Raw genomic sequence first — 14,778 nt, 5'->3', positions numbered from 1 at the left:
TTCTTGTCGTGAGTGTCTTTTCAGCTGTGCATTGAAGCAAGGGAAAGCTTGGTGAGGCATTCTGCTGTGCAGTTACTCCTAGCCCGTGGCTTTGACTAGGTGCCAGGCATTCCTTCATATGGTTGTCGACTATGATTCATGTGGGATGTGTATCCCGCTGGTCCACAAAGCAACAGCCTCTCAATATTACTGTACTTTCCCGTGGCAAAAACCTTACATGGCCTGTAAGGCCATTTATGAGCAAAACTTTTGCAATCCAAACTATTTTCTCATTGGAGCATAACATGGGTTTTCATCTGCTGTTAATGAGTCTTTGCGGAATATCTTCCAAGTACGGTATATTTCTGAGAATCGTTGCGTAATGACTGCTGTTTTATTACGTTTTTTTTCTTCTGAATGCCATTTGCCAACAGCATTTACAAGGACCATTTGGATGCATCACTCAAACAATCACCTCTCTATGTTATCAAGCTGAACAACACTTTTCTATCAATAACATCTTGCAATTCCGACTCCCCTGCTGTTTTATAGGGAATAATATTGAGTAATTGTTGTTCAATTGTTGCTCACGTTGCCTCGATATGCAGTTGTAAAATATAGGAAAGTACGGCACCAAGATGGCTGCTGTTGGCCTGAAAGGCTGTATTTAAAATCCAATCTGCTTCCCGGGTGTTGAAACTGTCAATGTCATTCCCACACACTCTCATAGGCAGGAATTAAAAAGGACTGAAGCGTGGGAGCTACTGTGTAAAGCCACACTCCTCAAACCCACTATTTATGTCGCTTATAATATTCCATAAAGTTTCCATTTGAAGAAATAATGTGACAATCTTTGTGAAGGAGTGGGTGGCACACACAGGCAAACTAACATGTTGCAAATGTTTCTAACTGCAAACCCATTCATTATGCCTCCGTTTGGCTCCTATGTTAACTATTGATGTGGTAAGTTGTTTGAATAAAGTTATTTCAATTTGATTTGTAACTATGACCGTGACCTCTAGTGACCCCTCTTACTGGTGAGTCGATCTTGAGGAGTGCGATGTCGGACTTCTCATCCACGTCTTTGATCTTGGCGTCGTAGGTGGCGCCGCTCTTCAGCTCCACCTTTACTCTATGCTTATTGGCCACAACGTGGGCGTTGGTCACGATCTGTCCATCCTCCGACACCACGAACCCTGAGCCACTGGCCACCGCCACCTCCCTCTTAGAATATGCCATCCTGAGCGAGAGGGAGGGGAAGATAGAGAGAGAGGGGTAGAAAGGGAAAGAGATACAGAGAAAGGGAAAGAAAGAGATGCAGAGAGAGAGAGATACATTTATAGAGAAAGGGAGGGGTGAATAGAAATAGGGAGAAGGGGGATGGAGAGACAGGGGATATGGAGAAAGAGAATGAGAGGCAGAGATAATGAAAAAGGATAAGTACTTAAGTGTTGTCCCAACTAGTGTATTCTTACATCCAGGTGGGTCGTAAAGAAAACTCTGGTATTTGTCTACAGATATTCAAGGACCTACACACACACACACACACAGCTCTTACTTGCGGTAGAGTTCAATGTGAACCACGGCTGGGGCAATCCTCTCCACCACGTCAGCGATGAAATTGTATTTGTGTCTCAGACTGTTAGGGTTGTCTTGGGCTAGAAATACAACAAAGACAGGATGTTGCAATAAGAATTTACTCACCAGAAACACAAATACAATGACAAAATGTAACAGCAGTGCAAGAATAAGTCCAGCATAGGAAACTGGTAATTATCTGAAGAGAAGGGGAACGATGACAGTTTGTGGCATAGACACTATCCTGTGTTTGTGTCTGTAAGTGCCTTTTGAAGTCTTCTGTAAGAAGACAAGTCAGGAAATGTTGATGATATGCCATGTAATTATATCATGCTGTCTTTTTCCAGGTTGTGAATTAAGCCTTTTCTGAAGATTATCATAGACATTTTGCTTTTTAAGTCAGCAATCTGTGACTGTAACATACATTATTTATTTTTTTTACTTTTGAATTAATATACACTCTGTGGCCAGTTTATTAGGTAAACCCATCCCAGGTTGGACACCCCTTTACCTCCAGAACAGCCAGAATTCTTCGTGGCATGGAAACATTGCGCAATAGGTATCGAGATGTAAGGTGTGCCAGGAAAACATTTCTCACACCCTAACACCACCAGCCTGTACCATTGAGTAAAACATTTAAACGTGTTAACCCTCGCAAGGCTGCAGGCCCAGACGGCATCCCCAGCCGCGCCCTCAGAGCATGCGCAGACCAGCTGGCTGGTGTGTTTACGGACATATTCAATCAATCCTTATCCCAGTCTGCTGTTCCCACATGCTTCAAGAGGGCCACCATTGTTCCTGTTCCCAAGAAAGCTAAGGTAACTGAGCTAAACGACTACCGCCCCGTAGCACTCACTTCCATCATCATGAAGTGCTTTGAGAGACTAGTCAAGGACCATATCACCTCCACCCTACCTGACACCCTAGACCCACTCCAATTTGCTTACCGCCCAAATAGGTCCACAGACGATGCAATCTCAACCACACTGCACACTGCCCTAACCCATCTGGACAAGAGGAATACCTATGTGAGAATGCTGTTCATCGACTACAGCTCAGCATTTAACACCATAGTACCCTCCAAACTCGTCATCAAGCTCGAGACCCTGGGTCTCGACCCCGCCCTGTGCAACTGGGTACTGGACTTCCTGACGGGCCGCCCCCAGGTGGTGAGGGTAGGTAACAACATCTCCACCCCGCTGATCCTCAACACTGGGACCCCACAAGGGTGCGTTCTGAGCCCTCTCCTGTACTCCCTGTTCACCCACGACTGCGTGGCCACGCACGCCTCCAACTCAATCATCAAGTTTGCGGACGACACAACAGTGGTAGGCTTGATTACCAACAACGACAAGACGGCCTACAGGGAGGAGGTGAGGGCCCTCGGAGTGTGGTGTCAGGAAAATAACCTCACACTCAACGTCAACAAAACTAAGGAAATGATTGTGGACTTCAGGAAACAGCAGAGGGATCACCCCCCTATCCACATCGATGGAACAGTAGTGGAGAGGGTAGTAAGTTTTAAGTTCCTCGGCGTACACATCACAGACAAACTGAATTGGTCCACCCACACAGACAGCATCGTGAAGAAGGCGCAGCAGCGCCTCTTCAACCTCAGGAGGCTGAAGAAATTCGGCTTGTCACCAAAAGCACTCACAAACTTCTACAGATGCACAATCAAGAGCATCCTGTCGGGCTGTATCACCGCCTGGTCCGGCAACTGCTCTGCCCACAACCGTAAGGCTCTCCAGAGGGTAGTGAGGTCTGCACAACGCATCACGGGGGCAAACTACCTGCCCTCCAGGACACCTACACCACCCGATGTCACAGGAAGGCCATAAAGATCATCAAGGACAACAACCACCCGAGCCACTGCCTGTTCACCCCGCTATCATCCAGAAGGCGAGGTCCAGGTGCAGTACAGGTGCATCAAAGCTGGGACCGAGAGACTGAAAAACAGCTTCTATCTCAAGGCCATCAGACTGTTAAACAGCCACCACACTGACTCAACTCCAGCCACTTTAATAATGGGAATTGATGGGAATTGATGTGAAATATATCACTAGCCACTTTAAACAATGCTACTTAATATAATGTTTACATACCCTACATTATTTATCTCATATGCATACGTATATACTGTACTCTACATCATCTACTGCATCGTTATGTAATACATGTATCACTAGCCACTTTAAACTATGCCACTTTGTTTACATACTCATCTCATATGTATATACTGTACTCGATACCATCTACTGCATCTTGCCTATGCCGTTCTGTACCATCACTCTTTCATATATCTTTACGTACATATTCTTTATCCCTTTACACTTGTGTGTATAAGGTAGTAGTTTTGGAATTGTTAGCTAGATTACTTGTTGGTTATTACTGCATTGTCGGAACTAGAAGCACAAGCATTTTGCTACACTCGCATTAACATCTGCTAACCATGTGTATGTGACAAATACAATTTGATTTGATTTGACACCAGGCAGGATTGGGCCATGGACTCATGCTGCTTATGCCAAATCCTGACTCTGCCATCAGCATGACGTAACAGGAAACGGGATTCATCGGAACAGGCAATGTTTTTTCACTCCTCAATTGCACAGTGTTGGTGATTGTGTGACCACTGGAGCCACTTCTTGTTTTTAGCTGGTAGGAGTGGATCCCGGTGTGGTCGTCTGCTGCAATAGCCCATCCATGACAAGGACTGACTAGTTGTGCGTTCCGAGATGCCGCTCTGCACATTACTGTTGTACTGCGCCGTTATTTGCTTCTTTGTGGTTCGCCTTTTAGCTTGCATGATTCTTGCCATTCTCCTTCAACCTCTCATTAATGAGCTGTTTTCGCCCACAGGACTGCCGCTGACTGGATGTTTTTGTTTGTCGCACCCTTCTCTGTAAATCCTAGACACTGTTGTGTGTGAAAAGCCCAGGAGGCAGGCCGTTTCTGAGATACTGGAACCGGCGCGCTTGGCACCAATGATCATACCATTCTCAAAGCTGCTTAGGTCACTCGTTTTTCCCAGTCTAACGTTCAATCGAACAGTAACTGAATGCCTCTATGCCTGTCTGCCTGCTTTACCTAGAAAGCCACGATCACACAAACCTTTTTCGTGAATGGGGTGATTCTTGAAGAATATAACTTAAAAATGCCTCATGAGCTTAGTTCAACTGTTGCACCCGATCAGAAATCCCAAATATAAGATTGTTTACAAACTGGAGTAAAACAATGTAATTGTAAACAAACATTGACTATGTAGCCTCAAAACATGGTTAAAACTATAATTTTGAAATCATGGACGGTCATTCCTTGCTTTCATAGCTCAGTCTATGAATGTGAGAGAGGTTACATTTCTCCAACCCGATTCCTGAGCTGTTGACCAAAACCGAGGTGGGGTGTCCGCTTTGTTATTATTTGAACTGCAGATTGCCCATTTAAGTAAATACAACAATCATGCTTTAAACAACTCGTATCTTTCCACATCCTCCTCAAATAATGATGTTAAACACATGGAAAGAGAGCACAAAATATGTTTTGTCGTACAATCCTACACCTTGCTGTAGTGGACATAAAGTTCTATTACGCGCCATCCAATGCAAAGTGGTGTGCATAAACCTAGAAGAATAGGTCTGCCAATGATTAGAAGTTATTCCAAAATCTTTTTAGTCTAACTTTAACGTTACTGTGATGGGTTGAGAAGAAAAAAAAAACGTTCTGCTTGAGGCCCAAGACAGGTGTAGAATGAGCACTAGCCTGACATACTGCACTTAATTATACGTTCAGCATACCCCATTTATTTCCTGTTCAAGAGGGGAAATTCCTAAATGGAATTCATATTTCATATCGTCAGCATAGCTGTGATTTCCCCCCAAAATAAGGGGGTCATATAGTATGATAACTTTAGGCAACTTGTTTCATTTTAGTCTAACAAAAGCCCATGTTAAAACTTCATCCATGAATGACTGGGTTTGTTACACCCAATAGTATCTTAAATCAAATCTAATTGTATTAGCCACATGCGCCGAACACACGAGCCCCCAACCAACAATGCAGTTTCAAAAAATACAAGAACATATAAGAATGAGAGATAAAAGTAACAAGTAATTAAAAAGCAGCAGTAAAAACAACAATAGTGTGACTACATACAGGAGGGGGTACCGGTGCAGAGTCAATGTGCGGGGGCACCAGTTAGTTGAGGTAGTATGTACATGTAGGTAGTTATTGAAGTGACCATGCATTGAAGTGACAATGCAAATAGTCTAGGTAGCCATTTGATTAGATGTTCAGGAGTCTTATGGCTTGGGGGTAGAAGCTGTTTAGAAGCCTCTTGGACCTAGACTTGGCACTCCGGTACTGCTTGCTGTGCGGTAGCAGAGAGAACAGTCTATTACTAGGGTGGCTGGAGTCTTTGACCATTTTTAGGGCCTTCCTCTGACATCGCCTGGTATAGAGGTCCTGGATGGGAGCAAGCTTGGCCCCAGTGATGTACTGGGCCGTTCGCACTATCCTCTGTAGTGCCTTGCGGTCGGAGGCTGAGCAGTTGCCATACCAGGCAGTGATGCAACCAGTCAGGATGCTCTCAATGGTGCAGCTGTAGAACCTTTTGAGGATCTGAGGACCCATGCCAAATATTTTCAGTCTCCCGAGGGGGAGTAGGTTTTGTCATGCCCTCTTCACTACTGTCTTGGTGTGCTTTGACCATGTTAGTTTGTTGATGATGTGGACACCAAGGAACTTGAAGCTCTCAACCTGCTCCACTGCAGCCCTGTCGATGAGAATGGGGGCGTGCTCTGTACTCTTTTTCCTGTAGTCCACAATTATCTCCTTTGTCTTGATCGCGTTGAGGGAGAGGTTGTTGTCCTAGCACCACAAGGCCAGGTCTCTGACCTCCTCCCTATAGGCTGTCTCGTCGTTGATCAGGCCCACCACTGTTGTGTCATCGGCAAATTGGATTGGGTCTAGGGTTTCTGGGATAATGGTGTTGATGTGAGCCATGACCAGCCTTTCAAAGCACTTCATGGCTACAGACGTGAGTGCTACGGATCGGTAGTCATTTAGGCAGGTTACCTTAATGTTCTTGAGGAAAGGCACAATGGTGTTTTGCTTGAAACATGTTGGTATTACAGACTCGGACAGGGAGAGGTTGAAAATGTCAGTGAAGACACTTGCCAGTTGGTCAGCGCATGCTTGTGGTAGAGGTTCTGGTAATCCATCTGGCCCTGAGGCCTTGTGAATGTTGACCTGTTTAAAGGTCTTACTCACATCGGATGCCGAGAGCATGATCACACAGTCTTCCGGAACAACTGGTGCTCTCATGCATGTTTCAGTGTTATTTGCCTCGAAGCGAGCATAGAAGTAGTTTAGCTCATCTGGTAGGCTTGTGTCACTGGGCAGCTCTCGGCTGTGCTTCCCTTTGTAGTCTGTAATCGTTTGCAAGCCCTGCCACATCCGACGAGCATTTGAGCTAAGCTGGTGTAGTACAATTAGAGTAGATCTGCAATGAAGGTCAGGGTCTGAAGTATTCTCCTTAAAGTTTAAAACAAGAAAATCACGGAATGGAAAAGAACATAGCTCAAACACAATGGGATTGGACAGTAGGGATAAGTCTCACATCTAGACCTAAGATCAGTCTGAAGTCTCTCTAGAGAGGTCATAATTTACAACCTGTCTTCTTCACTTCTCAACGTTATGATGATACCTGGCTCTCCCTCTTGACAGACATACCTGATTTGTTTCCACAGACACATCATTGCAGTGGAAATGAAGGAGAGTGGGTTTGTGCCAGTTGATGATGAAACCTTTCTTGCGGAAAATCACAAACCAGATGTAGTCAGTGTGCGCTCCTTCCATAGCAGTGTAAGGTACTGTTGCCTTGTACGTAGACAGTGACAGGTTATTTATTAATGAGACACTGTCGGAGGAGCTGGGGTTCAGATCAGGTCAACGCCGGATGGAATGAAGTCGACCACAAGACAAATCAAAAAGCATATGGACCAAGGATGGAGAGCATCTACTTAAACCTGGGCGGCAGGTAGCCAAGTAGTTAGAGCATTGGGCCAGTAACCAAAAGGTTGGTGAATCGAATCCCCGAGCTGCCAAGGTCAAAATCTGTCATTCTGCACCTGAACAAGGCAGTTAACTCACTGTCCCTAGGCTGTCATTGTAAATAAGAATTTGTTCTTAACTGACTTGCATAGTTAAATAATGGTTTAAAAAAAATCGTGAATAGCATTGGAATGCCTTTGAAAAACAATCAGTTTTTTACTGTTCTGAAATAGAGGACATCTGCATAAGCTTCCTTACAGAATGATATACTGTATAAGTTTAGTCGACCCACATTCACTGGCAATATTTATTTCAATGTTGAATTGTGTCAAATAAAATATACTTAAAAAGGTCCTACAAACAAATAGTTAAACTGAGACAGATGGCTTTTTGATTTGAGTGCTCAATCCCCAGGCAGGCATGCTTTACTACAGACTGAGACAGAGGAAGAGAGAGGGGTACCATCAGAAGCAAAGCAAAGCCTATCGTCATCTAAGGGTGAAAGGGGGGGATACCTAGTCAGTTGTACAACAATGTATTCAACTGAAATGTGTCTTCCGCACTGAACCCAACCCCTCTGAATCAGAGAGGTGTGGGGAGATGTCTTAAACAGCATCCATGGCACCCATGAAACATTGGGTTAAATGCCTTGCTCGGGGACAGAACAACAGATTTTTACCTTTCGGTTACTGGCAAAACACTCCTACCCTGCAGGCTACATGTTAGTCGTGTCTTTTCTGGCTCCCTGAATGGTGGTCCATGTTGTCTTATCAGTTACCTTCGTCTGGCCTGGCTGTCTGGCAGAGTGGCCGTGCCCTCAATTTTGTGCCCTCAACTTTACCTCCTCAGAAGTGGGGGAACTGGGGGAAAGAGTAGAGGAGGATGGAGCCACATTTTCTCTCTACATGTCTCGTTATGTCTATGCAACATGTAGCAACACACAAAACCACTCAAATGCTCATGAAACAATGAGCTTCTTTAGATAGTCATGATCTCCAAGGGCCAGCTCAGTAACCTCCTCTCAAAGAGACATTCCACCCAGGTATGTATCTCTCCCTCTAATTAGACACACTCCAACTCACTGACCTCATCAAGAAACCAAACTTCACTCTTGTATCAAGCACTCCCCAACACACACCAGTCTCCGTGTTACTTTATGAGAGTTTCCCTAAGGAAGCTGCTCTTCCTTATCCCCATCCTACATGCAGAGGGATTGGGTTGCAGTGTCAGATGGATTGCATTCCTTCTGCAGTATTACTGTAATTCGCGAGGCTGTGATACAGCAAATGCATTGGCTGCACTGAATACACATTCACTAAGCCTTTGAGAGAGTCCCTAAGTCAAAGGAAACATAGTCACTGAGCTCTGTGAACAAACACAGAAAAGCACAATCCCAATTCAATCCCTGGTCACTGTCCCTAGACCCTAGACCCTTGCTGGTGAACTGAAAGTGTGAAACTAGAAAGGGTATAGTCTAGAGGACTGGGTAGTGAACTACAGTCTGGGAATGTGCCTTATATTTGGGATCAGAGACTGGGAAAGGAATGGGGAAAGAAATATGGAAAATGATAAAGCAGAGGAAGGAGTAAACTAGGTTCTCTTCAAATTGCCGACATATTTTCATGAGAATATTCTAGACTCCACATAAAGAAAATATGCACATTTTCTCCACCAATGGTACAGTATGTTTCCACCAAATGGACTTGTTGTAGATAAAAATCACTGCGTGATGATGTAGTGAACACAAAAAAAATATTCGCTTAATTTCTCATGTACCGAATACAAATCTAAAGTTCAATGTGTTTCCATAGCATTTTCAACTCTACCCATAGTTTTGTCACAAAAACTGTTGCGTTAAATACCAAATGGCCTCCTCCGGTCTTGGTACATGCGCTCTAGCCAAGAGCTCGCAGACAGTACGGGTAGGCTGTGCAGGTTGGCTAGTCTACATGACGAGATTCACCTATTATGGATAACAGCAAGAATATTCATATTTGTGAAATGGCAGTCAAGCATCGATCATCATGTCACCAGAATGGGACCTTCCACATTTATTGGAAAGGAGCATCATGCTCATACACCACCCTGTGAAGTTCATCATCATTTATTTAATCTATAGCCTGAAAACTGCATGGTTTCCCAAATTTTAGTGGGAGGACCAAACACCATATCATCGCATGACTCCAAATGTACTTTCGATATGATAGTTATTATATCAATATTTGCGCATAAATGGGTTTCCAATGCCATTTCCTGCATAATTCATTTTAACAACACAAAAAGATCCCACCATATAGAACGAACACATTATCTGTCGGCATTTATAAAATTACACCGAAACCTTCTGTTACCATCACAACTGTCGTGATTTAAACTTTTTTTTTTCATACTATATGACTTGACTCCCTGAAACTGTGGATGGAAACATGGTTATAGAGAAAGAAAGAAACAGGGGAAGAGTGGCAAAAGCGAGGCAGAGACGAGAAGGCTGGGAGGAAATATGTGCACGGTCAGCATACTGTATATGAGCCACCAAGCATAATCAAAGACAATTCACATTCCCCATTGAACGCGACCAATTAACTTTCGTTTGATTTGAAAGCACATCAACACAGCTTGCCATTGTAAAAGCAGCAAGCCCCAATCACTCACCAGAGATGTGCATAATGTTGCTGTTCCTTTGGGTGTGAATTGAAATGAATGAAAAGGTTGTTCTCAACATCCTAAAGTCAACATTGGTATTATCTTACCTCTTGTAAAATACCAATAAATCTAAAACTAGTTTTTGCAGGTCATATATCCCAGTCTGTGACTAAATGAGTTGAGAAAACACAAGAGGGGCCCATGGGACAGCAACATTTTACCTAAATCCTGTGACACTTCAAACAACTTGCATAATCGACAACTTCAGAAACTAGATGCAAATTACATCATGTACCAAGTGTAATTTCATGCGTTTGCTTTAAGTGAGGCCAGTAGTCTGGAGCCTCTATTTACTTGGCCAGAGGCCTTCATGTAGCTTGGCACAGAGCTGCACTTTGCTTTTTTAGGCTGACTGGAGCTGGAGAAGAGCTGGATCAAGTATTTGCATCCCAAATGTTTGCTCAATCACGGAGGAGACACTCTCAGACATAACTTTGGCCTGCCTTGTGTGTCCTCATGTTGGAAAAGGTATACATACACAGAGACCTTCAAAAAGCTTCAGATAGCCTTCTGTACACTTACATTAACTGTCTGACACTGAAGCAGCATTTTGAAAACAAATACTGTGATATGCACTGAGCACATGCACACACACAGCAGCTGACGCAGTGAAAGTTTACTCGCCTAGAGGTGGATTCTGCTATAAACACATCAGACATACACACACAGTTAAAGAACACAGTTAAAGAACTGTTGATCTCTCTGCCACCAGTGGGTGAGGTGTGAGTGTAAAGGTCGTTTCTGCATCATCCTCCTCAGAGTCATTCACATTTTGAAAATGTTAGGAACAGATGCAGTGCCAATATTTGTATATGAATTTCTACAACTTATAGTTGGTATGTCATTAAGTCATTATTGTTTGTGCCTTTGACATTTAAAAATATTGTCCCATTTACATTATGTAATGTAAATGGGACCTAACTAGCCCCATAGAGGTATTGAATGTCAACACAAATTGACCACCACATTATGATTGGGTCGCGTGAAGCTGTAATCTGAATTGATGATTACTTGGGTGCTGCCAGAAAAACTGATATGGTAACCCTTGACATATAATTTTTTCCTATCAGCTCGCAAATCTCAGTTTTGGACGAGGCCGACTTTATGACCAAAATGATCCTATCAATACTTAGTAGTCCATTTTGACACTAGAATATTCTGACTCATATCGATGCCACATAGAACATTTTCAAAATGAGAAGTTGCTTTTTAGGGTCTGTTGCTCTTTAATGATATCTGGGTGAGAGTGACTTACTTACTGCACTGTTGGAGATAGAAACACAAGCATTTCGCTACACCCGCAATAACATCTGATAAACATGTGTATATGACAAATAAACATTTTAAATCAATGGGGGCCCCCTGTATTACTACAAGTTTAGATTGCTAAAAATTGTTAGCTGACATGGCTAATTGAGTGACTGTCAGTGATTGACATTACAAGAGAAAAACTGCTGATGCACAACCAAACTTTGATGTATTCTACTATTCTAATGTTGCTTATGCCCAGACAAACCTTGTAAAAATATGTTGAAATTCTACTTTTGAAACAACATCAGATGCCATGATAATCCACTAGGCTATATGACACAAACCCAGCCATGATAATCCACTAGGCTATATGACACAAGCCCAGCCATGATAATCCACTAGGCTATATGACACAAGCCCAGCCATGATAATTCACAAGGCTATATGACACAATGCTCTAGCAATGACAAAGTTGAGGAGGGAAATAGCAACCCCTTAAAAGGTTGCCACAAATTGTTAATGTTATATTTCATAACAAAAACATATCTGGGATGGATAGACGGTCTGGTTTATGTTGAGTCCCACTGATTCTGATTACAAGCGTCACAGATTGCAGCTCAGCTGCACTGGCTGAAACTGAGGACTCACAGAGTAGAGTCCATACAAAAGGTAGTGTTTTTATACTAAAGGAAGCTACGAAGTTTTAATGCAAGCAAACACACACTGACCATGGTGTACAGATCACTTACAGAGTGTTTTAACCTTCAACATCTTCTGGTATGAGAATGTTTCAGTAAGAAACAGGAGTAAACTGGCACAAGTTGTCTATCAGGCCAGCAAAATAGTTGGCGGCAATCAGTCACAACTCCAAAAAGTGTACACACAGAACTTTACAAGGAAAGCACTTCAGGTCACCCACAAGCGGCATGCCTCCATCCAAATGATGCCGCCCGTTCGAAGAACAAAAGGTGCCACTTGCAAGGAAGAATGGCATTAAAAGCCCATATACATTTCCACACCATGAGGTTGGAATAATACTATGAAATTGTGAAAATTATGATAATGCCATTTTAGTGTAAAAGCTGCTTGAAAAGGCCTGACATTTTAGCCTATTTTGGTGGGATGGAGTTGTGGCCAATGGTGACATCACCAATAAGAAAACCAAACCTCTCTGCAAATAATAGCTAAATTCTTGCTTGAGAAATTGCCCTTTGCTGAGAAGCTATTTTTGTTTCTCATTGACCATTTCATTGAAAACAATCACAGTAAGATACTTCATTGTTACCCAGAAATGATTAGCATTGGACCTTTAAGAAATTATTTATCCCCTCCGCAGAGACAATCCTAAATAAGATTCTGATGAACTGACGTGAGTTAATGCTCAATGTGTGTAATGTGTATGTTTTATGTCTGTTTTTATATTGTTTATGTAAGCAGCAGCGCCAAAGACAATTTTCCATTCTTTGTAACTTAATGGACAATTTTTCTAATCTAATCCTAGAAATTAATATAGGCTACTCCATGATAAAGTCAGCAACAATGACCTATTGCAATAAATGCAACGTTGTTCATCCATCCTCAGTTTTCTGACATCACAACAATTAAACTCCGGAACTTTTTTTAAATCACCATTGGCCTCATGTTGAAATCCCTGAGCAGTTTCCTTCCTCTCCGACAACTGAGTTAGGAAAGACGGCTGTATCTTTGTAGCGACTGGGTGTATTGATACACCATCTTAAGCCTAATTAATAATTTCACCATGCTCAAAGGGATATTCAGCTTCTGCTTTATTTATTTTTTGCATACTGTATCTACAACCAGTGTCTATCTTTGCGAGGCATTGAAAAACCTCCCTGGTCTGTGCTTTAAATTCAGTAGTCGATTGAGGTACCCTAATAGGGTAGGGTGCCATTATCAAATCATGTTAACCACTATTATTTAAAATGGAATGAGTCCATGCAACTTAATATGCAATTTGTTGAGCACATTTTAACTTCTACAAACCAAATTTCCCTCTAACATTATTGGGTATTGTGTGTAGATCAGTGACATAAAATCTTGATTTAATCAATTTCAAATTCAGACTAACACAATCAATTGTTGTTTTGAGGGCGCCCCAAACAAAAGAGTATACTTGGCTTGACATTCATTCTGAATAGCCGTACCTCTTCATTTCTCAAAGGAAAAACATCAACCAATTTCCAATAACTGTTGATATCTAGTGGAAGCCATAGGAACTAGCTTCCACTAGTTTTGTTATATTCACATACATTATTCAAACAGTTTTAGAAACTTCAGAGTGTTTTATATCCAAATCTACTAATAATATGCATATCATAGCTTCTGGGCCTGAGTAGCAGGCAGTTTACTTTGGGCACACTTTTCATCCGGATGTCAAAATATCACCCCCTATCCCAAAGAAGATTTATAGCCAGCATGAGAAGAAGAAAAAAACAGCCTGGGGAGCACCTCCTACTGGAGAGTTAATCTATAAACAGCTATTCATTTGATCTCCCATCCAGGGTTTTAACCAAGCCCAGCTCTGCTTAGCTTTGAAGTTTGTCACTGACTACAACCAATGTGGTATCATGAGAACGATTATTGACAGTTATTTTAATAGCTAAATATATTCACTAATGCTATCAGTCATTTCATAGGGTAGATTTAACAGGGGAAATTAAACTTAACCATACTTTATAAATCATACAGTATAACAACGATACTATTTTGGACTATATAGCATTTTCAACGTCATCAACAGCTGGTGTTTCAATTCAACACAGGGTTCAACTTAAAATAGACAATACATTTGGGCGGCCTAGGTTTTTAAGCTTAGGTTGATTTCAAAAGTAATCTGCAAGTTAATCATTGTGTTGGATTCACATCTCCATCTCAACCAAAAATCAAAGTTAAAGAATAGGAATAAATCAAACTTGATTTAAAGTGCATTTCAAGTTTAATTAGATTTAGTCCTATTCTTTAACACACAGTTGAAGTCGAAAATGTACATACACCTTAGCCAAATACATTTAAAAACTCAGGTTCTCACAATTCCTGACATTTAATCTGAGTAAAAAGTCCCTGTCTTAGGTCAGTTAGGATCAACACTTTATTTTAAGAATGTGAAATGTCTGAATAATAGTAGAGAGAATGATTTATTTCAGCTATTATTTTTTCATCACATTCCAAGTGGGTCAGAAGTTTACATACACT

General features: G+C 42.0%; 1 protein-coding gene across 1 annotated transcript in view; it reads right to left on the bottom strand.

Moving 5' to 3' along the window:
* Positions 1-14,778, bottom strand: part of LOC110502507 (serine protease HTRA1A) — a 36,505-nt gene that overhangs the window by 14,808 nt on the left and 6,919 nt on the right. The window contains exons 2-3 of the mRNA XM_021580565.3: positions 1,538-1,637; positions 1,015-1,219 (exon numbers count right to left, since the gene is read on the bottom strand). Coding sequence (XP_021436240.1) covers positions 1,015-1,219; positions 1,538-1,637 — 305 coding nt within the window. The remainder of the gene's footprint in view (positions 1-1,014; positions 1,220-1,537; positions 1,638-14,778) is intronic.

This window comes from Oncorhynchus mykiss, chromosome 23 (genome assembly GCF_057628025.1).
Source record: "Oncorhynchus mykiss isolate SJ-2025 chromosome 23, ASM5762802v1, whole genome shotgun sequence".
In the NCBI taxonomy this organism is placed as follows: domain Eukaryota; kingdom Metazoa; phylum Chordata; class Actinopteri; order Salmoniformes; family Salmonidae; genus Oncorhynchus; species Oncorhynchus mykiss.
Note: the sequence above shows the minus strand (reverse complement) of the source record. Positions and strands in the feature narration are given on the sequence as shown.